General features: G+C 45.0%; 2 protein-coding genes across 8 annotated transcripts in view; both read left to right on the plus strand.

The window, feature by feature from the left end:
• Window positions 1–23,344, plus strand: part of LOC114867165 (A-kinase anchor protein 2) — a 44,410-nt gene extending 21,066 nt beyond the window's left edge. For 5 of the 7 annotated variants that reach the window (XM_029169599.3, XM_029169600.3, XM_029169595.3 and 2 more), the window contains 9 exons: window positions 4,519–4,604; window positions 16,699–16,917; window positions 16,999–17,361; window positions 17,540–17,638; window positions 17,720–17,821; window positions 17,930–19,325; window positions 19,412–19,590; window positions 20,252–20,290; window positions 21,167–23,344. In XM_029169599.3, coding sequence (XP_029025432.1) covers window positions 4,519–4,604; window positions 16,699–16,917; window positions 16,999–17,361; window positions 17,540–17,638; window positions 17,720–17,821; window positions 17,930–19,325; window positions 19,412–19,590; window positions 20,252–20,290; window positions 21,167–21,301 — 2,618 coding nt within the window. In that variant the 3' untranslated portion in view covers window positions 21,302–23,344. The remainder of the gene's footprint in view (window positions 1–4,518; window positions 4,605–16,698; window positions 16,918–16,998; window positions 17,362–17,539; window positions 17,639–17,719; window positions 17,822–17,929; window positions 19,326–19,411; window positions 19,591–20,251; window positions 20,291–21,166) is intronic. The other 2 variants (XM_029169596.3, XM_029169597.3) reach the window with 2 other exon arrangements.
• A 275-nt stretch (window positions 23,345–23,619) lies between these two features.
• On the plus strand, window positions 23,620–27,785 carry LOC114867168 (thymic stromal cotransporter homolog). The gene is made up of 7 exons (XM_029169602.3): window positions 23,620–24,161; window positions 24,241–24,411; window positions 24,488–24,712; window positions 25,317–25,488; window positions 26,222–26,305; window positions 26,738–26,894; window positions 26,975–27,785. The coding sequence occupies exons 1-7, from the start codon at window positions 23,676–23,678 to the stop codon at window positions 27,021–27,023; spliced, it is 1,344 nt and encodes a 447-aa protein (XP_029025435.1). The 5' UTR covers window positions 23,620–23,675; the 3' UTR covers window positions 27,024–27,785.
• The last annotated feature ends 40 nt before the right edge of the window (window positions 27,786–27,825 follow it).

Genomic DNA, 27,825 nt, shown 5'->3' on the forward strand with positions numbered 1-27,825 from the left:
CTCCTCCTCCTCCTCCTTCGGACCTGATCAGCTGGCGTACACATGCACGCACACTTTGACTTTTTACTCCGCTACATTTTCACCACGACGTCGCTGCTCTTTTATCACCCTCTGTGTCGACATGGAGGCGATGCCTTCTCTAATTCAATCGATCACTGTTATGCAGGACTTGAGCTGTTGCTTTGCTGCTATATTTCCTCTAGGTTACGCAGATGGAGAGAATTAGCTGCGTTGACAAAAGGCTTAAACCAGGTTACACAGTAGAATCGTGCTCAGCGAACTAGAAGACGTGGACAATCAGTCACATGGCCGCGCTGTCAAACCAAACGGCTGCCGCCTCCGAGGACAATCAACCAGGTCCCTGTCGAACTCTTAGTCACCGCTCAGTCACATCCTACTCCGTTCTTCCTCGGTCTCCATCTTAACGCACTCTCTCTCTCCAGAAATGCGCTCACGCCCGACCCGTGCACTTGAGCGACTCACGCGCTCCTTGTTTGTTGAACTCGTTCCGACCGGGACGTGGAGGAGCGTCCCCGTCGCCTTGTCTTTATGTGCCTCCTGTTTCTTTCACATTGAGATTATTAGAAGTTTATATTAGATTTTATTTCAGTTTGCTGTTATTATCTGAAGATTCTTCTTTTGTTTTGAAACTTTTATGGCCATTGAATTGTTGGCAGGCCTGTTTCCATGGGAAACTGGGGTTTTTGACACTGTAGTCAATAGTAACAGGACTTTCTCTCTCTCTCTCTCTCTCTCTCTCTCTCTCTCGCTCTCTCTCTCTGGTTTTCTCCTCATTAACTCAAATATTCCACTGCTGAGTTCATTTCCTGGTATTTTAGTACTTCCTAACTCAGCAGCCAATAAGAATCCATGGGACAGCTTCTGGCAGCCTGTAGGATCTATAAAGCCAACGTTTCCAGCGTGTCCAAAGGCCAGAGAGCGCAGGAAGCTTACAGCAGCTTAATGAGTACACTATGTCAGTGAAGTAGCATTTCCAGGTAGGAAAAACAAATGCACAGGCACAAAGAAGTCATTATTGGTTACGGACCACCACTCACACACAACAGCTGTGCTGATTCATTACACTCTTTACAAATGAAAGAAACTGAAAACACTGCCAGCTCTTGTTATAGACACCACTGAGGACCGTGGCCTGGCTGATTATTACATCAGTGCAGTGCAATAAAGCAGTACATGTCTCTGCAGGTCATTTGCTCATAAGAACAACGTTCAAAAACGGCCCAGTGGTCACTTTGCCCATAGGCTGTTGAATGGAGCAGAGAGGTCGATGATGCTCAAGGTGCATCTGGTGAAGTGACTGACAACATGTTGCCATTGTATGCTACAGAGAAATACCTACATTTAGACAATGGTAAATGTACCATCTTCCATCACATGATACGTGTCTGTGGCTAAAAACTCTGTATCAATTCAACATCACATCCTTGGAAATTAAATTAAACCTGGATTTTATATTTACATATTCATAACAATAATACTGATTCTTTATGCTGTCAAATGAATGCATTGAGGACAGACTTAAAAAATGGACCACAACAGGTTCTTTATTTTTTTCTTCTGATTTCATTGTCATCTCTTTGACCCCTTCACTAACCTTTCATCTTTTACAACAACAGCTCCAGTAAAAGACAGACACTGTATTTTTTGTGGGCAGAGTTTGTCATTAACAGTAATTCAGCAATGAGGGGGTCCCAACAATGTTTTGAATGGGTCCTTTAACTATAACATGCTTTATTGTGGCTAGCTGCTACTGCTGTCAGTCACTCCAGCCGTGTGGTGTATGTGTAGATTAAGAATGTAAATATGCGCTATAGTCTAACCTTTATTTTCCACACATGTATAGAGATCTGGAAATAATTCTGATTATTCAGGGTAGTAGAACATTTCTCTGACCCTCTCTGATGCCATATAGTGACTGTGTGAGTGCACAAACATGAGCTCTGTATAGTTTTAGTCTCTAACTTGCTTTGCTGTGTCTGATCTCACTATTAACACCACTGTAGGAACTATTTTTCTTCGTCTGACCATCACCAGCTTCTCTGATCTCCTAGTGGCCAATCTTGTATTACTAACATTATACAAAATAAGCATCCTAATGAACTGTATCAAAGGTTCTGTGGCGTCGTCACAAACAGGAGCCAGGTCTGGTTGTATGACTATTTGAGCACACTGAAGCATCTAAAGCTTGAAGAAATAACTCCACCAGCCTATAACTCCTGTTCACAAGATCCATGTTCACAAATTAGTTTTTATTTTCTTAGTCTGATTTCTTCTTAGTTTGATTTTTTACTAAAACAGGTTGAGATGGTCCTTCTCAGTTTTAAATGACATCATCCAGGCTAATAATAATGACTGTTCAGTGTCCTAGATTGTACTTACAAAAAGAAATGCTGTCACTAAAAATGATTTAAAAATAACATCACAGAATGGCTGAGTTCAAGTACAGGGAGCCTGATCAATCCAATGTGTGTGTGTGTGTGTGTGTGTGTGTGTGTGTGTGTCTGATGTAATGCAAGGAGCTATACAAGAACAAGACTCACAGTACCAGCTCGACTGCCTCGTCTGCAGTGCTCTACTGACTCTGTAGGGGTCTCTCTTTCTCTCTCTGCCTGCCCTTACAGCTGTATGGACTGTTGAAAAGGAGCCATTTTCTATTGTTCACACTTTTCTCTCTTTCTCTCATTCTGCCCATCTCTCTCTTCTCTGTCTCTCTCTGATGTCTGTATCTTCTCTCTCTCTTTGGTCAATAAAGCTGAGTTCCTCCAGTGCCCCCCTGCTGTCTCTGCTTGTTCTTTCCATCTGTCTCTAACATTCACTTTTCACTGGCGGCTGAAAAAAAAATCACGAGCTATCCTTACTGCACTCCTGTCTGTTGAACTAACGAACACACACATGCACGGGGCACCAACACAGTTCTCCTACATGTAGGAGTTATGGAGATCACCAGCATAATCAGAATTAATGTGACATTAAACCCAAACCCCAGAATAATACAGTCACACCAACACACAAAAAGAGTTACTCAGAGATTAAAATAATGTTTGCATAGTGACTACTCCACCTTATAAGAAGTACTAGTTTCATACTAGTACTTATATCTTTGTACTAGATATAAATATTACATGGAATAGCTTATGTTAATGTAGCATATAAGGGTTAAATAGTGTCAGACTGAAAATATCAAAGATAGGCATTTAGTGAAAAATGATGACTGTGTCATGTCTTAATTGTATTAATTGTATTAACATCATGAGAGTACATATTATACAGTAAGTGTTTTAGAAGGTGGGTTAGAGCAGTGGACTAAGCTGCTGTTAAATCAAGGAAAAATGAAGACAAGGAAATAAAGAAGATTACAGTACGCCCTTAAAGTGCAGAAGCCCAGAGGTGCAGGTTTGATGTCCAAGAAAATCAGTTCTAACTTTATTGCACTGAATTATAAAAAAACCAATGCACATATAGTATTCAGCGATGTCCATACAATGCAAAGGTAAAGCTGTATTATAGAAAACAAATATTTGTGACTGACAGTCTGGGAGATGTACTATAAACAAATGTTGATCACACCAATTCTAAAACCAGGGCTAGTTTTTACATCTGTCTGAGTGTTTGTCAGAACATTGCATTGCAAACATTAATCCTATAATATTTGTTGAGAATGCCACTCCTAATTTCCTCCTAAAATAGATGACCGTCATTATACTTCAGGATGGATATATGACATCAGTGTCACTAACACTACTGCCTGCAATAGTAGTAATACTACTACACCTGATACTATTACCAGGAGCTATAATCAGCTATAATCAGTAGCTTCCTATGATGTTCATGCTCCTGCTGTTATTACAAGCAGAACCAGTAGCAACAGTATTTGAAGGGTTATGGTCACTGGTTAAAGGAAGCTGTTAAAGCAGCATTAGTTACACTCAAACCTGTTTTGTTGATGTTTTCTACTCTGATGGCAGAGTTGATACAGCAGCTGAGTGAATGTGGGTCCCGGAAGGTTGAAGAGGACAAGATACGACAGATGATGAACTTACCGATTAGAGATAGTGTAGAACTAGGTCACTGAAGAAGCACAGAATAAAACTACCGACTGTAGCTCTGCCAGTGAGTGCAGTGAAGATTTATTGTCTATGTCAAGCAAATACAGATGCTCACTATGAAAACAGATTTACAGAATAAGACGGTTTATGATTCATGTAGTCGTGTTTGGGGATTAATGGTTGTTGATACCCTCATATTTACAGGTCAGACTGGATAACTTACATTTCAGTAATACAGACAGAGTGTCATGTTTTTGACTGGTGTAGTACATCCTCCTATTAAGCTGCTTCTGCACATCTTATAAAAGTGCAAATAACAAATAAAACATTGATTATTATACATTATGTATACTATGTGTGGAGATTAATGCAAATGCACCGGAATTTAAAACAGTATAATAATTAACAAAGTTGACATAATATCTAATCTCATCACTTTTTATCATCCTAGAATTTGATGAAACACCAGCCGTTGCCGTGACAACAGAAAATGGGTATCAAGCTCCCGGTTCACCCAGACAACCCATCACTGCCATGGTAAGTAGCATATGTTTGTCTCACTATGTTTTATGTACCCAAGAAATGACTAAAATCCCTACTTATAATAATCAAGGGACATAATACGAAATCTTTTGTTATAGAATCCACAGACACATTGTGACGTTGCAGGACTGCATCAGTGTGTCTGCCATGAAACCTGTCATTAAGCTATTACAGAAAGGGGACAATTTGTTCACCTTTTGTGCTGGATTACAGGTTTTCAAACCATCTGTCCTGTGTGTGTGTGTGTGTGTGTGTGTGTGTGTGTGTGTGTGTGTGTGTGTGTGTGTGTGTGTGTGTGTGTGTGTGTGTGTGTGTGTGTGTGTGTGTGTGAGGGGGGATGGGGGAGTGAAAGAGAGACAGCAAAGGACCACGTGTGGATTCAATGATTTTTTGTCCCATATAAGTGGAAACTCTTCTTTCTTCCACAGTTCCCATGATGCAAAAACTATGAACGCGTGAATGGCTCGTTTCTAGGAAACTTTTAAACTCTAGCATGATGTGGCTGAATATACGCAGGCTGCTCTTTAAGAACACACGGTCCAGTTCCGGAGAGTTCTGTGTTTGTTTCTGTAAAAACGCCACCTGGGCACATTTGAGCGGGGGGTGTCGGTCGGGACGGGAGGTGGAGGGACCCAGAGGTGGGGGACGAGGCCGGACGGGGAGGGGGCCGGTCGGGCCGCACTCAGATTGTTTAGCAGCTGAATAAATGAATGAAAGGCGGCACGGCGGTAACCTGATCCGCGCGGCTCGGCTTCATTGTGGCGGCTCGCTCTCCGATTGTCTCTGGAACGGGACAGAAAACACTGCCGGGACCTCGCGAGCCCTGCATTATTCAGTGCGCGTGCCTGGAAAAAGAGAGCGCGAGGAGTGAGGAGGGAAAAGGAAAGAGACGGGGACTGAGGCGCCGCTCGGAGAGGCTCGCGCGCAATGTCATCGCAGGCACAGGCTGGCGTTTTTGGCCACACTACCGTCGCGGGGAGCGCGCGAGCGTCCGTCCCGTGACTTCTCTCGAGCTCTTGTGTTATTGACCGTCCCGCCGTCCGACCGGTGCTGCAGCGGCCGCCTACTGCTGCGTTCAACAAGGAGAAGGGGACCGCAAAGAGGACACGGCCAGCGGGTCGGTTACGCCTCCGCCGTTAAAAACTAATCCCGTCATTAGCCGGTGATGAGCCGGTCGTAAGAGGCTCAACGCTTTGCTACACGGCTTCCACCACACAGGTACTGTCAGACAGACTGCATGGCTCTAATGTAACGGAAATGTGTTTTAACTGGACGAGTTTTCACCGAAAGTGGACCCGGGTGGAACGTGCGCGTGTCCGCCGGGGGTCTGCGGGGCGTTAATTGCATGCTAACTGCGTTGCCAGTTACTTTGTGTGCCTGAATGTGCCGGTTGAGCGAAGCGGAGGCTGTAATTACAGTGATTGGCTCTAAAGTAGGGTGGACACAGGATACTGCGCCCTCCTCCTCTGAGCCTCTGAGCCTCTGAGCCAGGGACGTCCAGAGGAGGTCAGTGGACCAGGCTGCCTGCTGCAGTAGCTAGTCTGTCCTTGTTCTTCCTCAGCATCATCATCATCATCATCATCAGCATCATCATCATCAGTTTACCCTGCATGGGCACTTTAACTACAGCCTGTCCTCTAGATGGGCAGCTGCTGCCATCACCTGTCATATAGCTACAAACAAGCATTCTAATCACTGTAAACTTGTTGTCTAGTGCCCATTTTGACATTTCTGAGGCTAATGCAGCGTTGACACCATCTTGCTCTTAAAAAACACCCTCAGAGCCTCAGGTCATGGTCAACAGGCAGCGCATGTAGTTTGATCATCCGATCAAAACAAAGAACTAGCAGGCACGTGTTCAGAGCAAAGCACCTTAAGCCAGACTGGGTGTCTTTGCTCCAGATTTCCTTGTGGGGAGTTTACAATGCTTTTCTTTGCCGGTAGCTGTCTCCAAGCAACTTGTACTTCTATGATTTCAGACTTTGACAAGGCACGGTCATCGTCATGTCAAATGTTGTTGGCTGCTAGTGTTTTTTGTTTTCTTCAAATCTGCTTGTTTCATATAGAGTTAACAGTCAAATAAGATGAATTATTGCAGCTTTTGTCAGCTTTGGGTAAAATAGCTGAGTAAAATTATGCAGATGGATTTTCCTTTACTATGTAGTTCTGGTCCTGGGTGCAGATGACCAATGCAAAACCAAATCTGGCACTGGCTTTTTTTAAATGAGGCATGTCGTTCTTTTGCAGTGCATCGTTTATTTCTAGCCCATTTTTATTTATTTTTCACAGCAGTTTCCATAAGAAAGGCAAACACAGCCACCTGGCAAGATGGAGCAACAAACAGACAAAAGACATAGCTTCAGACCTGTTACTAACCCAGGCTATAGTTAGATGTGATTAGTGAATTTCAAATCAGAGGGGTGAACAAAATCATGGTGAAAGTTTATTTGCACACTTTCTTTTTAGAAAAGCTTGTGTTCGCTGTTTTGTTTGGTCACCATCTGAAATTTCTAGCTGATTCTGGAAATGATGAAGGAAAGCAGCAAACTGCCAATTCAGACAGAGCATTTGCCAATAACCTCTGCTAAGCCTAGGGACAAAGAAATCACAGCCAGCTCTCTAGTGGAATAGATATTCAATAAATGGGGCTACACACCATTTATATATGTTGGTGCATGTTAGTGTATCTAGGTTTCTGTGTGTTGGTAAGTTTCTGCTTCGTGGAAAGATATTTTCTGCTCTCAACCGTCTCTCAGCCCTGCGGATTGTGTGAGAAAACCGCCAGGAACAACAAAGTTATCGATGGTGTCTTCTTCCTCCAAATCTCTCCCTTTTCCTAGAAAACAATCACACGCACAGGCTGTCACACGTATTCACGGGTTACGTAAAAGCCGTGTGCTTGATTCAAAGTCTTCGCTGAGCCAAGACAGGCTGGTGGAAGTGGCCACGAGGTAGAAAAGACATGAAATGAGTGACACGATGAGACAAAGGGCACCAGGAGACAGCGTGTGCGCTGCAGGAGGAGTGTGTAACTTGGGGTGGGGGTAGTTAAAGCAGCAAATGAGGCACAGGATGCTAGTAGGAAGTCTGTGGAGCCTCACACGGCTCAAACTGTTGTTGACATTAACTGGCCGATGGCCTTTCAATGGCCGATCTGTTGATGCTCCTCCACTGGCTGTGTTCCAGGAGGAGAGTGATACTCCGCCTCATCTTATTGGATGGAGTGGTTCTCGAATGAAAAGCATTGTCACCGATACGCGATTGTGGTGTCTTTGGAGTTGTATCACACTGCGGATGATACAGTGTTTTGCCACCTCTGAGTGCACAAATATGATGCGTGTCCTATCAGCTGATAATGAGTGGATAAGATGAATAGAGAAGCAAACATGCAGCTTGGGTCTCTGCTCACTGAAAATCATGTGATTGTCCCTCAGGCCAGATATTAGACTGCACCCTCAAAATGATTTTCCCTGCATCTAAACAAAGCCTTTCATGGTTGTGCATGTTTGACGTAACATGAATGTTAAGTACTTCTTTGGAGTGTCATTGGCACTTTGTGGCTATTTTAGTTTCTCCCACACAAGGTGATGACAGCTATAAGTGATGAAGGGATGCAGTTTGTGTCCAATGGTTTCTGGTTTATTTCTCTTCCTTTCTTCATTGGTAGTACCACGATAAGATGGCACCTTGACACAGAGACAGAAGAGCAATTTTGATAAGATTGTGGCACTACCCAAAAAGCTGTTAAATTGTAGATTCATCCATATTTGAAAAGCTGAGTCATTTAATCTGATGAGGAAATGTGCTATAACCGATTCCCTTTACTGTAATTGAGTTCAGCTTTGGCTGTGATGGGTTTGAATTCCTATATTGCTTACTACTACTTACTATTTAGTGTAAAATAATGATAAATATTTTGTTATTGTTAATGTCATTATTATATCATGACAATTAGTAATAGTCGTTGATTCTGACTGACACAAATAGAATACTTCTTTATTCTCCACCCTGCCAACAACACTTTGATTGACAGGGTAGTTTTCAAAGAAAATCACAGGTCAGTTCTCTGGAGCCAGGCTCGGTTTGGCACAGTTGGATAAGATCTCCAAATGACCTTTGTCTCCAAGCAGTTCATAACAACCCGAAGGGTCCAAGGCCCTTACTGCAATATCATGTTTAGACTCATGCTGCTTTGAAAAATACGATAGAAGAAAATGCCTGACTGAAGCACTTTACAAGGTCAAAGAGTCATTTCTTGTCACATTCCGTCTTAGAAAAGAATTTTGTCCCATGTTTTGGCATTTTGTTCCAGAGAGGAAGAGAACTGGAGAGATTCAGGAAATGCAACAATACTACCCAGCCATGTGATGGCCACCATTACACAATCCCCACCACCCACTATTGTCCACAACATCCACTGACTATTGTTGTACTGTGCAACAGAAGTCATTCATTTAACAAAAAGCACTGCACAAATCACCTGCAAACATAAATGATGTTTACAACAAAAACACATAAATAGTGGAAACGTAGTGCAAAGGCACATGAACCAAGACATCACAAGACAGGTGCATTTGAAAATGTAGCCTTGTAGCTCCCTGACACGAGCAGAGAATAATGAATAGCGTTCGTTTTGATCTTCAGATTAAAATCTAAAGCACACACTCAGCGGGGACATTGACCTCTAATGTCAGGGTTTCATCTCATAACGCACCGCTTTGTTTTGGTGAAAAGCAGCAGAGGTCTCTTTATCACATTCCAGCTTCAGACTGGAATGTCAGCTTGCCATTTAGGCTTTAGGTGGTCTGGGTGCCGTCATCATCGCCGGTGTTGTGTTTCTTATCCTTGAAAGAAAGAGTTCTAGAAGTTTTAGGTGGAGGTGTAAGTTTGGCCAACTATTTTTTTATGTTTGTGATAGCAACCGGCTGGTTTGTATCTGTAACTATTGGAAACAACTCAAAGCTATCAAAGAACCAAGGACATGCCAATACTTACATTCACTTTCCATGTACCTCTCCCAGAAGGAGATTGGAGTTTTCATTACTTCAAATTTTTTAAGAGATTTGCCAAAATATTGTTTGAGGAATCGATAAATTGTAACATGTCTCATGGAATGTAGTTGTTGTGAAGGATGGGTCCTAACTAAGTCAATGGGATATCTTCTCAGTCCTGGGAGGACAGACTGTTCATTTGATTTGTGAATATATCTGTGATATGCACGAGGAGTGAACAGATAAAGAATTTGTTTCATGCAGCAATAACATGATCACTTGCACAGGCTAGAATTAATTAATCTTAAAGCCTATCTGCAGGTCTTATTGGAGGCTGTGTCTTCGTAACTCTGTTTATAATTATCAACCTTTTCTTTTTACTCACATTGGAATTACGCAAATGTGCACTGATAAATGCATGCTATTCCTTTGACGCCGCTGAAGATATTGTTGCATGGAATAGGGAGATGGTATGTAAATACTTAATAAGACGTCAGGGTCAAACATGTTAGGCTGCCACAGGCTGTTTTCTTCCTGTGTGCAGCCTCCTTCCTCTGTCTAAATACTGCAGGCTAATGAGCTAGCTCCTAGAAATAGACAGGTGATTAGGACACCGCTCTGGTCAATGTGAGCAGAGCAGAGATAGTTCAAGCTGTAAGGTACATGTAACACTGAGAGCAGGTTTACTCCATTTAGATAAACAGTGTTAATATGCCCTGTGTGATGGCTCGGAATGGGTCGAAGCTACAGCCATACAGCTTTTCCCTGCAGTTTGTTACTCTCAGTTTTATTCTGATAAGACAAGATCAGCATCAGGAGTTACAGATGGGATTCTATTTCTAGAAACGTGGCAAGTCACAGTCAGTTACACGATCAGTCAATTCAGCAATGCCAAAGACGAGTGATAGAAAGGAAGGTCAGACAGAAACGCAACATCACCTTAGTAGGAGAGCTGTCATTCTAGCTGCACAGTTTGTTTATGAAGGCCAACTATTGTATTATAAAGACTAACATCTAGCAGTCCACTAATCAGAGAACTCTCAGAGGATGCTTTGGTGCCTCTGTGACTACAACCTACCAGGGATTTTAGAGGTTTATAGAAGTCATTGCCAAATAGCTGTTATGGTGATTATGGATGATGTCTACTTTTCATACAAGTCCAAACAGAGCTTAGTTTGCAACACGGACTGTCTTACCATAGATTAACATAATACACACATAACTACAATTTCTCTGGCCAGCCAGCCAAGCAAAGTATGCTTTGTTTTAGCTTCACAGTATGAAATATTATTGTATACAGATCGGGGTTCTGGGTAATAAAAAAGCAGCAGAGGTGTTGTTTTTACTCAGTCCAAGGTGTAGGTAATGGATTGCTGTTCACTGGTATGGTGACACTGTTTTGTCCGAGTTAGTCCTGTACTTGTGCTGGGAGTGTTAATTTGGCTCTCCATCCTGACCTTGGAGAGCTTGTGTACACAAGTGGTCACACTCTCTGACTACAGACCTTTATGCTAAAGAGGAGCTCCGTCTGTGGGCATGTGTGTGTGTGAGTGTGGTGTAGCATTAGTATTCAGCCTGCAGAATCCCACTGAAGCGCCTGTCGGGCCCTTTGTTGCCGTTCCATGAAAGGGTCTTCGGGGGTCTGGGTTCTATGCAAGTGGTGTCATGAGAGGCTTCGAAAGGGACACGAATAGCTGCTATGAGTCCAGACTACAACAACGTACCTAAAACTGAACCCTCAGGACATCTTACCTTGATTTCAGTTTGGTTGTGTCAAGTTCTGTAGCAATGGGTAGGTGACAGTGACCTAATACTAGACTAGAATACTCTGTGATTGTGTGGAATACAAACCAAGTCTCAGCCTACTGTGTATGAGCGTTTTCTCTGCTTCTTTCTAATATATTAGCTATTCCTGTATTATCATGGCTCATCTGGTTGTTAAGGTTTTCTCTAATGTTGATCCTGGTGATCCTTCAGAGCATGCTGCTTGTAGTTTATTTGTGTCTTCTAGTGCAGGTGGCCATGTTTTTTGTGCATGTCCTGTGTTGAGGACCATTTCCTCAGATACAAGTTAACTCAGCCTCCTGGTTTCCTGTTTAGATGACCTGTGAGCTGTGAAAGGCTTTTATCTAATCACTGTCTCTCTTTACTTTTCAGAATCATTTGTTTCAATTTCTTAAAAAGTGTTTACTCCCGATGTTTTTTAAACTATTTTAATTACAATCTCCACTAGATAAAACTTGTGTGGCATGTATTTCTTAAAGTAAATTTCGGATTTGTGCACTTAGGTGGGCACTACTACTACTTATCTACTTTAACCTCTGCTGTATTCTATGAGTGTCTATGCTGCATGGTGTGAGCCATCGTTGTAATTAATTGTGATCTACTTCCACATAAGGCTGCTATCGGCGCCGCTCTATATTGACCCAATAATGCTGACCCAGTTGCACATACAGTAGTAATGCACACACAGAAATAAACCTTCACATAGATTGAACTAGTCCGTCTTCATTGGTCTGTGATTTCCTTTCTTTAACAGTATCTTGCTACACAGCTTTTTAATGGACGTTATAGCTGTTTTTTTTTCTTCCGTCTGGCATTATAACCACTTGTGTTACAACTCATCCAGGAATTTAACTCCCCAGTGTATATGCAATAATTGGGTTACTGTCCCAATTTTCTGTGACCGATTTCACTGCGTCATATGGTTCAGTGTTATTTTCGGTCCTGGGAACTCACTAAAAACTTGTGGCTGTCTCTTTCATCAACGTTTTAAATGAAAGGGCTAATGTAACATTGTATTTCTCTTTTGATTTTTTTAGTGTAGTCACTGCAACTTGTCATTTTGACGAATAGCTTCAGTAGGATAACCTCTGACCCCTGAACCACCCTCAGTGTCATTATCAAGATGCCAAATGCTATTTACAGGCAAAACGACATATACATTACTCGTAGAAGACTTCTGACTAGTTGTATTTCTGTATCAAACTTTGCCACTTCATTATTTTATTATTAGTATTTAAGAAAATAATGTTTACAACGCTTATTACTAAATATCACCCTGCTGTATGGATTAAACTCGTAGCTTTGTTCTCCATCATTAAAAAACTGCTCACACAATATTCTTAATTGTTCTTGTAAATTCAAGGAAAGTGTTTCCAGTTCCACTGCCTTTCAATGTAGTGTTTGCAGGCAGGGAAAGTAAACCGTGACTCACGTCAGCTCTGGTTTCCACCAGTCTGATCCTGTGACCCAACACGTACATTCTCACAAAACAGTCTGAGATACTTGTTAAATGATTTACAGGTATGGAACATTGGCGTTTTTAATGTAAACTTAGCGTTTGACAAGCCTCTAACGCAGCAACGCCATGTCCCTAATAATGAAATGTCTAGGGGTGTATAATATTTGAGGCAGGGTGTCTGTGTGTCATTTTTATTAGTAGGTGAATACAACCAATGTATTAGAAGAGAACCCTCATATGAGCCTGAGTCAACTCTTGATGACAGACAAAAATGCCATTACCTCTTATCATCTCCTCCTCTTTCCTCACTCGTCATTTCTTCATCGTCATGCTTTTTTCCGTCGTGACAGGAGCAGTAGGTTGTACTGTATGTAGCGAGGAAAGAAAGGGCTTGGTCCTGCACAGGAAGGGAGGAGCGGCGGAGTGGATGTTTTTCATGTGTGTCTGTATGAATGAGGGCCTGTGCAGAAGGGGTCTTTGTGCGTGAGGGGCATCTGGAGAAACGCGCACGCACGTACACATTAACACTCCAACAGGCCTATGACATCACAGCTCGCAGGGCAGTTGGCAGCGTTGCTACTGAGAAAGAAGCTTTGTGGAGGGGAGGGAAGGAAAAGGAGGAGAAGAAGAAGAGGAAAAGGGTTGGCCAGGAAAAGTCCGGCACTCCCACTATCTGGAACAGGACAGACTAAAGCAGGGGTGCAGTCAACAGAGCTGAAATGAGAGGACGTAGACACATGGCAAACACAATTTAGATAATAAACATAGCACAATGGACGCACAGAATAGATAGACTGGATCTACTGCTGAGGCACAAGGCAAACAAGTAGGTGAGTACTAACCTGTTTTATCTGTGCAAAGTTGTGCTATGTAAGTTGTTTGTGAAAAAGAAAAGAGGAAATTATAAATGATTACATTAATTTATTAAAATGAAATGGCTCTGATGCAGACTTTTAAGACAGAAATGTCTGCTGAATGTCTGCTTTAAATGGCAGGTGCTCACTGTAAAGAGGAGATAAAGATCCCAATTCAGTCAGCAACACCCAGACACATTCATGTTTATACTCCTATTTCCTTGTGATGCTGATAAGAAAGTTGAGATGTTGCTATGTGATGTGGTCACAACATTGTGACTGCGCACTTTATCATCTGAAGACTCATCTGACCTCTCTGTTCAGCTTAATGTTGGTTACAGCTGATCGATCACTCCCTCGCTCACCTGTCTGTTTGTTCACACTGGCTACTGTGTGTGAACTAACACAAAACTCGAATTGACTGCAAAGGAAACGTATTTTAGTGTGAGATAAAGAAACCAAAAGTCAGAGTGTGTGAGGTGGAGGACAGTGCTAGCTTCCAGTCAGGGTGTAAGCTCATTCTGGTAAATGTGTTCTAGCTTATGAAGCCCCCCTTAGCTTGAGGCACGCAGCCAAGGGTGCGTGTTTGTGATTTGTGATTTGTGTGCATCACAGTGAGAGCACAACTATTTCCAGATGTGATTGGAATGGCGACAGGCCGGGAGTGAGACAGCAGTTACACAAAGCTCAGACAGGCTCATAACTGCATTACTCTACTTCCTATGAATTTCCCTTAAAGCTACTAATAACCCGAATCTAAGGTCAAACTGAACCAAACCCACCTCCGTCATGTTCATGCTAACACCTAGCAGCCGTGTACTGGTTCTCCACACCTCCACACCTAAGCCAGCAGCATTTGAATGAGACAGGACTGTGTTCAGCATTCACCCTGTTTGTATTTCGCATTTTTCCAAAAAAGGAAAGAAAAATAAGCATAATAGAACTTTGTGCTGAAGGTGTGGGGATATTAAAACTGTTTTTAAGATCCATGTAAATGTTATACAAGCAATTTTGTGTTTTCATGTTATTAGAAACTTTCTGTTCTGGTTCAAATGTAATAAAACATTGAACACCTTCCAGAGTCTAAACGATTCAACGTAAGAGATTTGTTTTTTATGGTTGCAAGTACAGTGATACAGATTTTTGTTCACACACATACAGTAGAAATGGCCTGTGTCCGTTCAGTAAGCATTTAAACTGGCCGGGCGGCATATAGAGTCCCTCATCACAAGTATTAAAGTCCTGAGGAAAGCTAGTTATGCCTGGAATGTCAGCTCACCTCAATGAGCCTCTCTCTCTCACACACACACACACACACACACACACACACACACACACACACACACACACACACACACTCACACACACACACACACACACACACACACACACAAGGACACACTTACACATGCATGCACTATTGCACAACTACAATCACATACACACTCACGTTGTGTGCGGTAGAATAGCACTGCATATGAGACATTCCTCTACTGTAGTCCTTTTTTTACTGAGGCAGTAACAGGATATCCTCCCCCTCTGTACTATCCTGCTAGACACACACTCCTACACACACACACACACGCACGCACGCACGCACGCACGCACGCACGCACGCACGCACGCACACACACACACGTAGAAAGTGAGCCTAATTTAACAAAACAGGACCTCGTCTGTGTGAGGGCATGAATATCCTTGCATGGGTTTGATATAGTACAATGAGATGCATTAAAAACCTCTTGACATTTAATATATTCTCCAGAATGAACCAGATCTCTGTGATCTTTGAACAGCGGTTAAAAAACTGAAGGCAAATGAAATCTGCTTGGTCTGTAAAACAAAGGAATTTATCATTAATTCTTGTTAATGTTTGACAATACAGTACAATTCAATACATAGGTTTGGGAATGGGTGTGATATTAATTCCGTGGGAATGTGGATTGTAAGATCCATTTTGGGTTTATGAGAAAGTATTAAGTCAGGCATTAACATGTGACTGAGCCAGAAAAGGTCAATCCAGTGGTCTCACTACAGAGCAGGAGTGTTACTGGGGTATGATGGGAGAGACAAGACTCGTCTGGAGTGACTATAGATTGCGATTTGCCGTGTGACTTCACTGACCACTGTTCCTTTACTCACCAAACAATCCCAAGAAGAAGAAAGGCATGCAAACAGAGGAAAGAACAAATTAGTTATAGGTAATTTTAGCTGAACAGTCGACCAATTCAGTGAACACACACACACACACACACACACACACACACACACACACACACACACACACACACACACACACACACACACGGGGTCAATAGCTTTTTCTCGAAGTAAACACATCCTTAGAGTAGAGGTGCAATAAGTGCAAAGCAGTAAAACAGGAAATCAATAGAGTATTTGTTGGTTGCTCATACAGAAGCAGAAATGCCAATAAAGACAGGCAGTCTGGGGCTTATATATGATTTGCTAAAACAAAGGTCCCTGCCAGTCTTTTACTGCCACTGTAAAAAAACAAAATAATTTATATAAGCAGTGTTTGATTCTGATGATTAAAGTCACATTTTTACATTATATGCTGATTAATGCTTTATAAGCTTGCAACATACTTGTCTGCAATGATTTATTATTGAGTTACTGTTTTCATTAAGATTATAAATCTATCATCAGCAAAATTCTCCACATTTAATAAAACTAAGCCACGTGTTGGTTTATGTTATATCCAGTGTTTCCATCTTTTAAAGTATTAAATACAGTAAAAAGACATTTATAGTCTTAGTTTTCAGATGAAACTACTCAGTGTCATAAACTTGTCAGTATTGTATGCCCCCTAGTGGTGGGAGCCGCTCATCACAGTTGACTTCAACTACAGCTACTGCAGTGGATAACGTTAGGGCTCCGTACTACTTCTACTGCAATGCAGACAGACATGTGTGTGTGTCATCTTCCACAGGTCTGGAGACTCATCTTGTCTTATGAGCTGATCTTTGTTTGTTTGACAGAAATCGTGGCAGCCAGCCGATGATGTCAGTGATACAGCGCCAAGAGAGCGACCCCTGAAGAGCGTCAGTTTCCAGGAATCAGTCAGCATTATCACTGAGAGGCCCACAATTATGGAACTGGAGAGCCAGCAGATGCCACATGGCTGCCTCGGGAGCCCCAACCACCAATCCCACAATGCAGTTTGTGTGAACGAGACTACAGACAGCGAGATTGTGCAGGTAGGGTGCGACTGACTTTTTTTGTGTGTGAATTGAACAACTTTACATTGAGCTAATTGGGTATCTCTCTCGTGTCACTAGGAGATTCGCTACCTGGACCAAGTGTTAGATGCAGCCTCAGAAGCCTCTACCAATGGAAACTCATCCCCTTCAGAACACACCAAACCAATCAGCATCGAGGGAACGTCTCCTTCGGTCTGCGTGTCGGCCTCCTCGCCCGTCGGTCGCGACTCAGTGTTTGTGGAAGGCCCGAGGCAGACCACGTTCTTCCACCAGGAGGGCTCGGCCCTGAGAACCAACGGCCACGTGCAGGTGGAGGAGTCAGGGCGCAACAGGGCTAAGTTCGAGCTGAGGGCGTTTCAGGAAGAGAGACGCCCGGCGAAACTCTTCACGCCTGGAGAGGAGCAACAGGTCCGAGTGACAAGGAGACGACCCTCAGAAGAGGTAAACACAAGCGATGACCACGTACAAATCTAGCACATGTCTCGTCATAGACCTAGAGAAAAGAGCAGTCTGGAGGCAGCTACCGAGGTTTCAAAGAAAACAGACAAAATCAGCCAAAGCCTTTTGGTTCAACTCATTGGTGATGTACACAGTCATGTGTTTCCTCATGTCTCATCAGGTTCAGGAGCTGGAACGTGAGCGCCAGGAGCTGATCAGAGACCAGGCAGTAAAGAAAAACCCTGGAATTGCTCAGCGCTGGTGGAACCCTCCTCAGGAGGTAGTCCTCCGTCCAGTCTTCTATTTTCATCCTCACCAACCACTTGTTTGCTTCTGACACTGTTTCTTTTGCTCTGTGAAGGTTCCTCTGGAGGAGCAGCTGGACACGGAGCAACTCGAGTCTCTCAAGAAATACCAGGAGCGGAAACAGCAACGGCAGAATCACTCCTACCAATACTCACAGGTAGGACTCACAGGATTTGAAGATGAGCTTTTAGTTTAAAGAGGGAATAATTGTTTTGTTTCTGTTTCGCTATTTCACTGTGTCTTTTATCCTTTCCCCTGTTGGCAGCCTCACATGTCAGGTCCTCCAACAATGGTGACGTTTGATCCAGAGATGACAAGAAAGGAGGACATTGTGGAGGAACAGATCGACTTTTTGTCGGCCAGAAAGCAGTTCCTGCAGGAAGGGACCAAGAAGGATGTAGCTCCTCACATGTACTCCGCTAAGCCCTTCGCCAAGAAGGGTCACCACGGGACCAGCGACGTCGCTGCCGACACGGGAGACGGTCACGTGACCTGGTCTGACGAGGGAATCACAGGAGAGTTCACGTGCGCGCGAGCTGTGATGACAATCCTGCGCGAGGAGGAGGAGGCCAAAGGTCACTTCCACTCAGGCTTTCACCCGGAGGAGTGCGACTCGGGACTGGACGAGTTATCTGTCCGCTCCCAGGACACTACCGTGTTTAGCTTGGATAACGTTTCTGACAGCGGGGCTTCACTGCCCCCCACCCCGTTACCACTTACCCCCGTGTCCCCCCCTACTCCACAGCCCACCACTCCAGTCAATGGGCAGACAGGCAGCAGCCCAACAGAAGACGAGCTGGACTACCATGCTGGGGTTCTTGTCCAGAATGCCATCCAGAATGCCCTGGCTGCTCAGAACGGGGACCACTGGCAAGCTGACTTGAATTCTTCACAGCTGAGCACCCCTGTGTCTCCATCTTCAGCTTCTACCAGTAGCCCGGTGCCAGTTTCTTCCTCCCCTGTGTCTTCGTGTGGAGCTCCCAGCCTCCAGTCACCTGTGTCCTCCAGTCCTGCTCCATCCAACCCCTCCCCTCAGCCAGAAGTTCGAGTTAGCACCCAAGAGAAACCCTCCGAATCACAGCATGCTTTGCACCAGTCCTCAAGTCCAGGACGGGAGTCACTCCTCCCAGCATCATCCCAGCCCATCTCTCCACCACTGAGACCCAGAGACGGGGGCCCTCGGATCAAAATCCAGTCCTCTTACGCCAGAGCCCTCGCCTCCTCGGCTCAGGCTCCTGCTCCCGTTTCTGCTCCGGCAGCTCCCGTTACCAGGCCCACGCCGGTCTACCGCCCCCCTTCCCCCCCCAGCCCAGAGAAGCCAGAGTTCGGCTACTTCAAGAAATACTCGGAGGCGGCTGAGCTGCGCAGCACAGCGGACGCAGCTCGAGGCCCCGAGGTGGAGGCAGCCAGCGGCCCGTTCCGCCTGCGCTCCAAGAAGCAGCGGACCCTGTCCATGATTGAGGAGGAGATCCGAGCTGCTCAGCAGAGGGAGGAGGAGCTGAAGAAGCAGAGGGAGACGCAGCCCGTTGTCGCTGTCCGGCCCGGCAGCGGCCACGGTTCTGTGAGGTCCGGGATGCGGCAAACCACTATTACTCCAGCTGATAAGATGAAGAGCAACAGCCTGCCAGCCAGACTCACACTGACAGCAAGGACCGCGCCAGGTAACCCACTCTTCGCTGCGTGCAGCTTATAACATCAACATCACATTATCAGATGTGTTAAGATCATTGTGTTTTTGGGCGTCCAGGAAAGATCGAGAAGATTCGGCCGGCACCTCCTGTCTCCCCCTCGCCCTCAGAGGGAACCCTGTCTGACGCCGGCAGCGAGGACTCCGTAGGATCACGACCCAAAAACTTCATGCAGACACTGATGGAGGACTACGAAACACACAAGGTGAAGAGGAGAGAGAAGATGGAGGACAACAGCGTAAGTATCAATGGTGAACGTAAATTAGCATGTTTATCAAACCAAACATTTATGAGTTTGTGTTAAATCACCTTGAACTGAATCTGTTGGATGTGAACCGATTGAAGTTCTTTATGAGCATAACATACAAAAACAATGCCAGGTTGCTGTCCAGCAGCCCAAACTTAACTTATGGCTCATTATTGGACTGCCATGTGTTTGGCATTTGATAAGTGGTTGGTAGAAGTCCTCCCCACGTCCTCCTAACATGAGCAAATACTGTACAGCACCAAAGGGACTTTCCCAGCCTGAAGCAGGAAGTGAAAGTGTGCCACACACAGGGGACTTTCTGTCCTTTCACCGCACGCCGTCACTGTTTGCATCTCAACACTCGTTTTATCCCAGCTCTGCTGAGAATAAATTTTGATTTTGGCTGAATAAATCGTTATTATTTTTAAATATTAGAACAATACAATGTGGCTTCACTGCTTCATATTTCAGCTGTTCCTTAACAAGGTGCATCCAAAACAGCAACTTACGTTAATCTCTATCTATTGCATTCCATCATTTTCAGGATACAGTATGAGTCTTGAACAGTCGCTGATGTTGCTGCTGTTTCTCCATCATATTATTACATGTGTTAACTCTATGCACTGTTGCTTCTCTCCCGCTGGTCGCTCAGTACAACCGTTTGTTGCTGTCGAGCGAGGTAACCACCGAGGTACCTGCTGCACCCCGAACCCGCTCACCCTGTACCCACAGACCTGGGTCAGACTCACCTGAAATCTATTCAACAATGAATGCACATAATTTCTCTTTCCGTATCACATCTGACTGAAAAAATGTTTTTAATGATGGAGAAAGTAAAAGGATTTCAACACTGGTTTCAGAAGAGAAGGTTTCCACATTCAACATAGACGAGTCACAAGAGTCGAGGTTTTCACTCTCAACTTCCCTGTGGGAAACAGGAATTATGTCATTTCACTATTCACCAAATGGTACAAAAATATACTGTACTGTACACACGAAGGTTTAGGAGGAAACACTATACGTATCTGGTCCCAGGTCTGACTGTGGTCTCACTGCTTCATGGTTCTGCCCTGTGATGATCATGATGCATGTACTTGTGTAGCTCATAGGTTTGGTGTGACTTTAACCACTAAAGACGCTTACGGTAAATACCTCTGTGCAGTGTGTTAATCAATGAAGCCTCATTAAAATATTACATATAAATCAACTGATTAATATCAAGATGGTTTAAATATTTATCTTTACTTGTAACAACCTGCAAAAATACTTTGTGTCAAAATAGGAATTTTAGTCAGAATGACAGAATACAATACTGTCTACACTGGATTGATGTGGAATCCCTCCTTCCCATGTGTAGGTGTGTTTATGGGTTGTGTATGTTGTATGAAATCCCTGCTGTATTTAACTAAGCACTGACATACACTGCATGCCATAATGAAGTCCCTGTTTTGTGATTGTGTTGCTGTCGGCCCCTGAATTGAGGAATGAAGCATGTTTTTTTTATCATAATAAGAGCTGCACTAGTGAGGACGTGCGTGCATCTGATTGGCTTTTTTGTGACCAACAGGTTCTGGAGGCCACGCGTGTCACACGGAGGAAAAGCGACATGGCACTGAGGTGGGAAGCAGGAATCTATGCCAACGAGGACGGAGAGGAGGAGGAGGAAGAGGAGGAGGAAGAGGAGGAGGAGGAGGAGGAATAAAGAGATATTTTTAGAGACATTTAAAGGGAGGAGGACAAGTATAATAGCATGATGAAACTGAAGGAAATGTGCAAACAGGAGAGGATGTGAAGGTGAAGAAGAAAGGAGGACAGAAACTATTTATTTACTAATAGCCGTCTTGACCAGTGACTTTATCGAGCCTGATGAGTGGATGTTGAAATGCCTGTTAAGTGTCGGGGAGAGATTTGTAGTGGTGGGGAAGGAAGGTTTCTACTAGTTGGCAGACATCGAATGACGTAAATATTCATAGGAAGTTTTACTCAGCCGCAGGTTTATGGTTGAACTTTATTGTTGAGAGCCAGCAGGCGTGCGCTTACATGACGTTACAGATTATTACGCGCAGCTTTCAAACAGCTTCATCAAATGTTCAGCATCGACTTGATGCTCTGCGTCCCTGAAGTGTTATGAGCTAACAAAGGAAGATGATCAGATTTGATCCTCTCCCATTAATTATTACTACGGTATGTCTCAGCCTTACACCGGTCATAAGTCTGTCTGTAATCACTTCACATCTCTGACGCTCACACAGCGGGCGACTGATGGAGACGAGGGAAGATGGAAGTGGCTCTTGTTCGTGTCAGCGTGTGTTTTAATTAAAGAGCTCGGGTTTTATATTTTTAAAAAATCACTTGCTTTCCCTTTTGCTGGCTGTGTCGCTTTGTTGACCTGTGCTTTCTGATGTAAGCAGGCGTTTCGTGTATTATACTGAGGTGGGACTGTGTATTTGATACATGAACACAGATGTTGACGTGAAGAAGCATTTTATGTATAGAACCTTATTTAGAGACACAGTAAATCTAAGTGCTTAAGTCTATTTAAGAAGTATTGAATGTGTGCTTTAAGTGCAGTACACTCCTCTCCGTCGCTGAAACAAGCACACAACAAGTCGAGGAGAGACGGCAACAGCGGCCTCTGAGTGGGAGACGCTCTGTTTTTACGTTGCAGAATAATTTATGAGCTTTGATTTTGAAAGGTGGTGTTCTGTTTGCTTGAGGAATGACGCAGAGAGTGCGACAGGACAGCAGAGCTGAGTCAGAGGAGACTGAGGATGGTGAAGAGTAAACGTGAGAACACGCAACAAACTCAGACGTTGGTTTGAACAATGTGTCAACTTGACCACTTCAACTCTGAGATTTTAGACATTAGGACATTTTTGTAAACCAAAGGTTCCAGTTTTGATACATACATGTACAGATAAAAGGCACAGAAGCTAAACCAGTTGTACACGTACTAACCTTTGACAGTATATTTATTGAGGCAGCGTGAGTCCAGGGTGAGCTGCTCTTGGCTGCGTTGTAGGAAACTCAACCCACCAGAAGTGAAAGTCGAGGGTTTGTGTCTCTGATGCAACTGACAGAAGCGACACGTCCACAGAATCCTGTATAAGGAGAATAAAAACCAGCAGCTGGGCCACAGTGCTGCTGATGCTGATGAGATTATTTTGTCAAGGGTTGGAAACATTGACACTATTTAGACATGTGATACGACGGCCACAGCAGTAAAAGCTCTTGTTCTCTTGTTCTGAAGCCTTTTAGGAAGAACAACTGAAACGGAATGATAGTTTTACAGTGGCCTGTAACCTTATTCTTCCCCATTGTGGGATCAATAAAGTCGTGTCCTATCCTAACATGACTGGCTTTAAGCAACACAATAAAACGTATACAGTAGCACACAAACCCATTCACTGAGCTCTGATTAGATTCACTGTCAATTGTGCACGCAGACGAGTTAGGCTTTAATTAAGTGATGTTCATGTCCCTGATGATGATGATGATGATGATGATTCTTATGCATTTGTTGGTTGAACTTGTGATGCAGATTTATTTATCATTTGAAATGCTGGTAGCTTGTGTGAGCTTCAGTGTGAAAACCAATATTACTCAGCACTATATAACTTCTGTTCCTGTATTAACCACTTGTATGCTTATACCCTGCTTTGTTATTTTATAGCACATGTACGGCCGTAGTTATACACATACTACACACATTATGAATATTTTCTCATTAAAAACAAAACCTGTACCTCTGGGACTTTCCGAGTGGTTCATTTCTACACTGGCTTACTGTTTTTCCAGTTTTAAACTAACAGACTGAACTAACTTGACTGAAAATACAGTATAACCGAAACTGAAGGTACTGTATTAAATATTTAGCCACAGAATAGAACCAATGTTTTACTTTTAGTTTTGTGTTAGATCCTGATCATAGTTAGGAACTGACGTAAATATAAAAGGTTAAAGTCAAAACTGGTTCCTCAGACTCAGGTCCACGCCCTCGTTCACGTGAGGAGGAGGAAGTTTCTGCTTTGTTTTTAAACGCACGCTCGCGCCGACGCGGACGCATCGGACGTCGGATGAGCCCCAGAACGCGACTCCTGGGCGTGAACCCGGCCCAAAGCATGTGCCCACGCGCCCCCGAGCTGCTGCGGCGCGTGGAGGCCGTCGTGGTGCTGGAGCAGCTGGGCAGCACGCTGTTCGACACCGCGCTGCAGCTGGTGGTGAGGGAGCGCTGCGCCAACGCCACCTCCGACGGCGAACAGAGAGCCATGACCGACTTCTACATGGTCTACAACCTGCTGGTGCAGCTGCTGCCCATCGCGCCCGCCGTGCTGCTCGCCAGGCTGGGCGACGGCGGCAGGAGGAGGGCCCCCGTGGCGGTGCCGCTGCTCGGGTACCTGCTGTCCAGGCTCGCGCTGCTCCTCGTCGTGTGGCTGCGCCTCCCGCTGCGCGTGATGTTCGGAGCGGCGGCGGTGCTCGGCCTCTCCGGCGGCTTCAGCGCGTACTGGCCCGGGGTGATGACGCTGGCGTCGCTGCGCTCCAGCGCCGCGGAGCGCTCCATAGTCAGTGCGCACGAGCCTTTCTGCAGTGTTCTACCGTGCTGTCACTGCGTGACGGGGCTCTAACGCGTGTGTCCTCCAGGCCATGATGAGAGTGGAGCTGCTGTACGGGGCCGCGGGCGTGCTCGGCAGCCTGGTGTCCGGTCACCTGTTCCAGCTCCACAGCTCCAGCGTGGGGGACGGGGGCGTCCTGCTGGTGGTGAGCACCGTGCTGCACCTGCTCTGCCTCCTGCACGCGGCGTTCCTGCTCCAGGTGGGTGCACGCCCGTGCGTGCGTGCGTGCGTGTGCGTGATGACCGGCTCTGACTGATCCGTCCCCGTGGCCGCAGGTCAGACAGGCGCCCAGCGCTGAGCCGCAGGACAGCTGCCGCCTCGTGTCTCCCGCAGCGGAAGGCGCACGCGCTCCGGTGATGCGGGCGCTGGCTGGCATGAACGTGCTGAACCTGGTGCTGCTCTTCACCGCCGCCATCCTGTACGACTTTGCAGTGGGTGGAGCCGTGGAGATTCTGGGGCCTTTTGTGATGAAGGCGCCGCTGAGCTGGAACGCTGCTCAGGTAACATCTGTCTCTATTGGTGTGTGTTGCCAGATGTTCAGGTAACATCTGTCTCTATTGGTGTGTGTTGCCAGATGTTCAGGTAACATCTGTCTCTATTGGTGTGTGTGTGTGTGTGTGTGTGTGTGTGTGTGTGTGTGTGTGTGTGTGTGTGTGTGTGTTGCCAGATGTTCAGGTAACATCTGTCTCTATTGGTGTGTGTTGCCAGGTGTTCAGGTAACATCTGTCTCTATTGGTGTGTGTTGCCAGGTGTTCAGGTAACATCTGTCTCAATTGGTGTGTGTGTGTGTGTGTTGCCAGATGTTCAGGTAACATCTGTCTCTATTGGTGTGTGTTGCCAGATGTTCAGGTAACATCTGTCTCTATTGGTGTGTTGCCAGGTGTTCAGGTAACATCTGTCTCTATTGGTGTGTTGCCAGGTGTTCATGTAACATCTGTCTCTATTGGTGTGTGTTGCCAGATGTTCAGGTAACATCTGTCTCTACTGGTGTGTGTGTTTTGCCAGATACTGCTTTATGTGCATGGATGTGTCTGGTCTGTTTGTATTTCTTGTGTCTATTACTTTCATTTTTACATTCACTTTTCCCTCTCTCTCTCTCTCCAGGTCGGCTACGGAAACGCAGCAGGCAGTGCGATTTTCCTCACCAGTTTCCTCGGAGTCCTCGTGTTCCGCCGCTGGTTCGCCGACACCACGCTCATCCTGATCGGCCTGCTGTCCTTCGCCTCCGGAATCTACTTCATGTCCTTCGTCACGGCGACCTACATGTTCTACCTCGGTGAGACTGATGGGAAACGGTGTCCACACAGTGTTCGTAAAAACATCTGCTCCACATGTGACCAGCTGGTTGAACGGGTTCTTATATAAGTCACACCGTTAACATTTTCATTTATCCAGATAATGACGTGCATCAAACCAACAGGTCAAACATGTGAACAGATGGTTTTACAGCGTCGTCCCATGAGCTCATGCAGCGTCACTGCTCATTTATGGCCAGGATCCTACACTGATGGTATAAAATGAGCGCAGGCTTCATCAGCAGATTGCTCAGCTTGTCCTCAGGGTTAATGTCTGGACTCCCTAGTGGCCAACGCATATTTGAAGTACTGTCCCCTGTACCTGCCGTCTGTTTAGCCGTTTAGTAATGAGTCACTGCAGTGATGAGCCAGTGAAAGGCTCTAACCCACATGTAAGTGAAGATGCGTCGCATCCACAGGAGATCCAGGTCAAATGAAGAAGTGAGAATGAGTGGAAGCTGTAAAAACCGATCGATGAGTCGTGCTGTCACTGTGTTACAGGTCACGTTACTGTTTTTACTGTCGTAACCAGTGATGCAGAACTTGCTCCACAATTGTGTTTTTTCCCCGAGTTCAAAGTCATCTTCGTATGTAGCTACGGAGCTTCAAACAGAGCTCTCGTGAGGTGCTGCCCTGCATGAAGGAAGAGCTGTGAACACCACAGCCCATTGTGGGTGAGGTGATGATGGCTCATCACTGTCTGTTTCCCTGCAGCTCGCTCGCTCACCCTGTTCGCTCTCATCCCGATGCCCACGATCCGATCTCTGGTGTCGCAGCAGGTTCCGGCTTCTACCTGCGGTGAGTGTGACGCCTGTTCGTCTGCGTGAGGGGTTTGTAGTTTGTCACAAACATGGAACAGCTGCAGCCTGTCAGGAAGCACACGAAGCAGCGTGTACTGGAAACCTGCATGTGAGGCCGGTCAGACTGGTTCAGGGCCCGAACGGGAGCCGGTTCTACCACAAACCAGTGCCCGTCAGTGTGTCTGGGGCACAAAAGTCCCACATTCTCTGCTCACTGCAGATCAGAGCATGAAGGTTACTGTTTGCTTTAATGTGACGTCTGGTCTGTGTGAGCGGCCACACTAATGCAAATGCAAACACACACACACACACACACACACACACACACACACACACACACACACACACACACACACACACACACACACACACACACACACACACTATCTTTCGCTGTGGGCACTGATGACATCCTGCTCCTTCCCATCAGGCACCACTCTCACCGCTCTACAGCTGGCCCTGAAGTTCGCCGGCCTCGCCTACATCCCCGCCTTCACCAAGATCTACCAGGCCACCCTGGACTGGTTCCCGGGCTTCGTCTTCACACTGTCCAGCATTTTTACAGCCCTGGCCATGATACCTGTCAGGTACTCCCTCTCAGACTGCTCTAAACCACTGTTCTAGCTGGTTCATACTCTCACGGTCACCCCCTCTCTCGTTCTTCCAGCATCGTCGGCTGCAGAGCACCACAGAGGCAACAGTATGAGCAGATTTAGGGAGTGTGAGGTCTGGACCAGGACTCACGGCCTCGGCCTGTGGAGGGACCTGAAGGAGCACAGGACCATGAATGTAAAAAGACACGCTCGCAGGCCGTGACCTCAAGCTCTGAGAGGAGGAAACTGAAAGTAGGTATGTGCTAAAAAGCGGACATTGACTTGTAATGTTTAGCAACCAACACAAGACTGTGGAAAAAGCCGAAGTCATCAACCACTGGATTACTCCTTCACTAAGTCACCTCCATAACAAAACCACAGTGACGATGACGTCTCAGTGGATGAGTCAGACGTGAAAAGTCCCCACAAGAAAAAAAAAACTCACAAAAATACATATGAACACTGGCACTTGCAGAGATTATTTTTAGTAGCAACAAACTTTGCTTCTTTTATTTTATATGCAGCATATGTGAGATCACATTTAAAGGGTTTAAATATATAAAAACAAGGATCACGGTGTTCACGAACGTTTAAACCTGCAGGTCAGGAGGGTCAGAGTCAAAACGTCTGTCTTTGTTCTCGTCACGATTGTATCAGTTTCCACATTTTTGTAAAACACTGCACAGACGGAGTTTCCACACAATGTTATCTCAACAGTTAGACTATTTCAGTTTGGTAAATGCTTGTATTTTTGTTATTATCAAACCTGAGTTTATAACAAACTCAAATGAATGATTTTGAAGTTGTTAAATTCATAAAAATGTGCAATATTGACACATGTAACAGAAGACCAGAGAAAATTAAAGCAGAGCAGGAAATATCGAATGCAGTCACTTTTTTTTTTTTATTGTTGGTCCAATATATC

Source organism: Betta splendens, chromosome 12 (assembly GCF_900634795.4).
Source record: "Betta splendens chromosome 12, fBetSpl5.4, whole genome shotgun sequence".
Taxonomy (NCBI): domain Eukaryota; kingdom Metazoa; phylum Chordata; class Actinopteri; order Anabantiformes; family Osphronemidae; genus Betta; species Betta splendens.

What these genes read in the sequence shown, in the direction of transcription:
- LOC114867168 (XM_029169602.3), top strand. Translation starts at nt 23,676, where the DNA reads ATGAGCCCCAGAACGCGACTCCTGGGCGTGAACCCGGCCCAAAGCATG. An exon ending in ACGCGGCGTTCCTGCTCCAG is followed by an intron (nt 24,412 to 24,487) that starts GTGGGTGCACGC and finishes CCGTGGCCGCAG; the next exon opens with GTCAGACAGGCGCCCAGCGC. An exon ending in GGTTCCGGCTTCTACCTGCG is followed by an intron (nt 26,306 to 26,737) that starts GTGAGTGTGACG and finishes CCTTCCCATCAG; the next exon opens with GCACCACTCTCACCGCTCTA.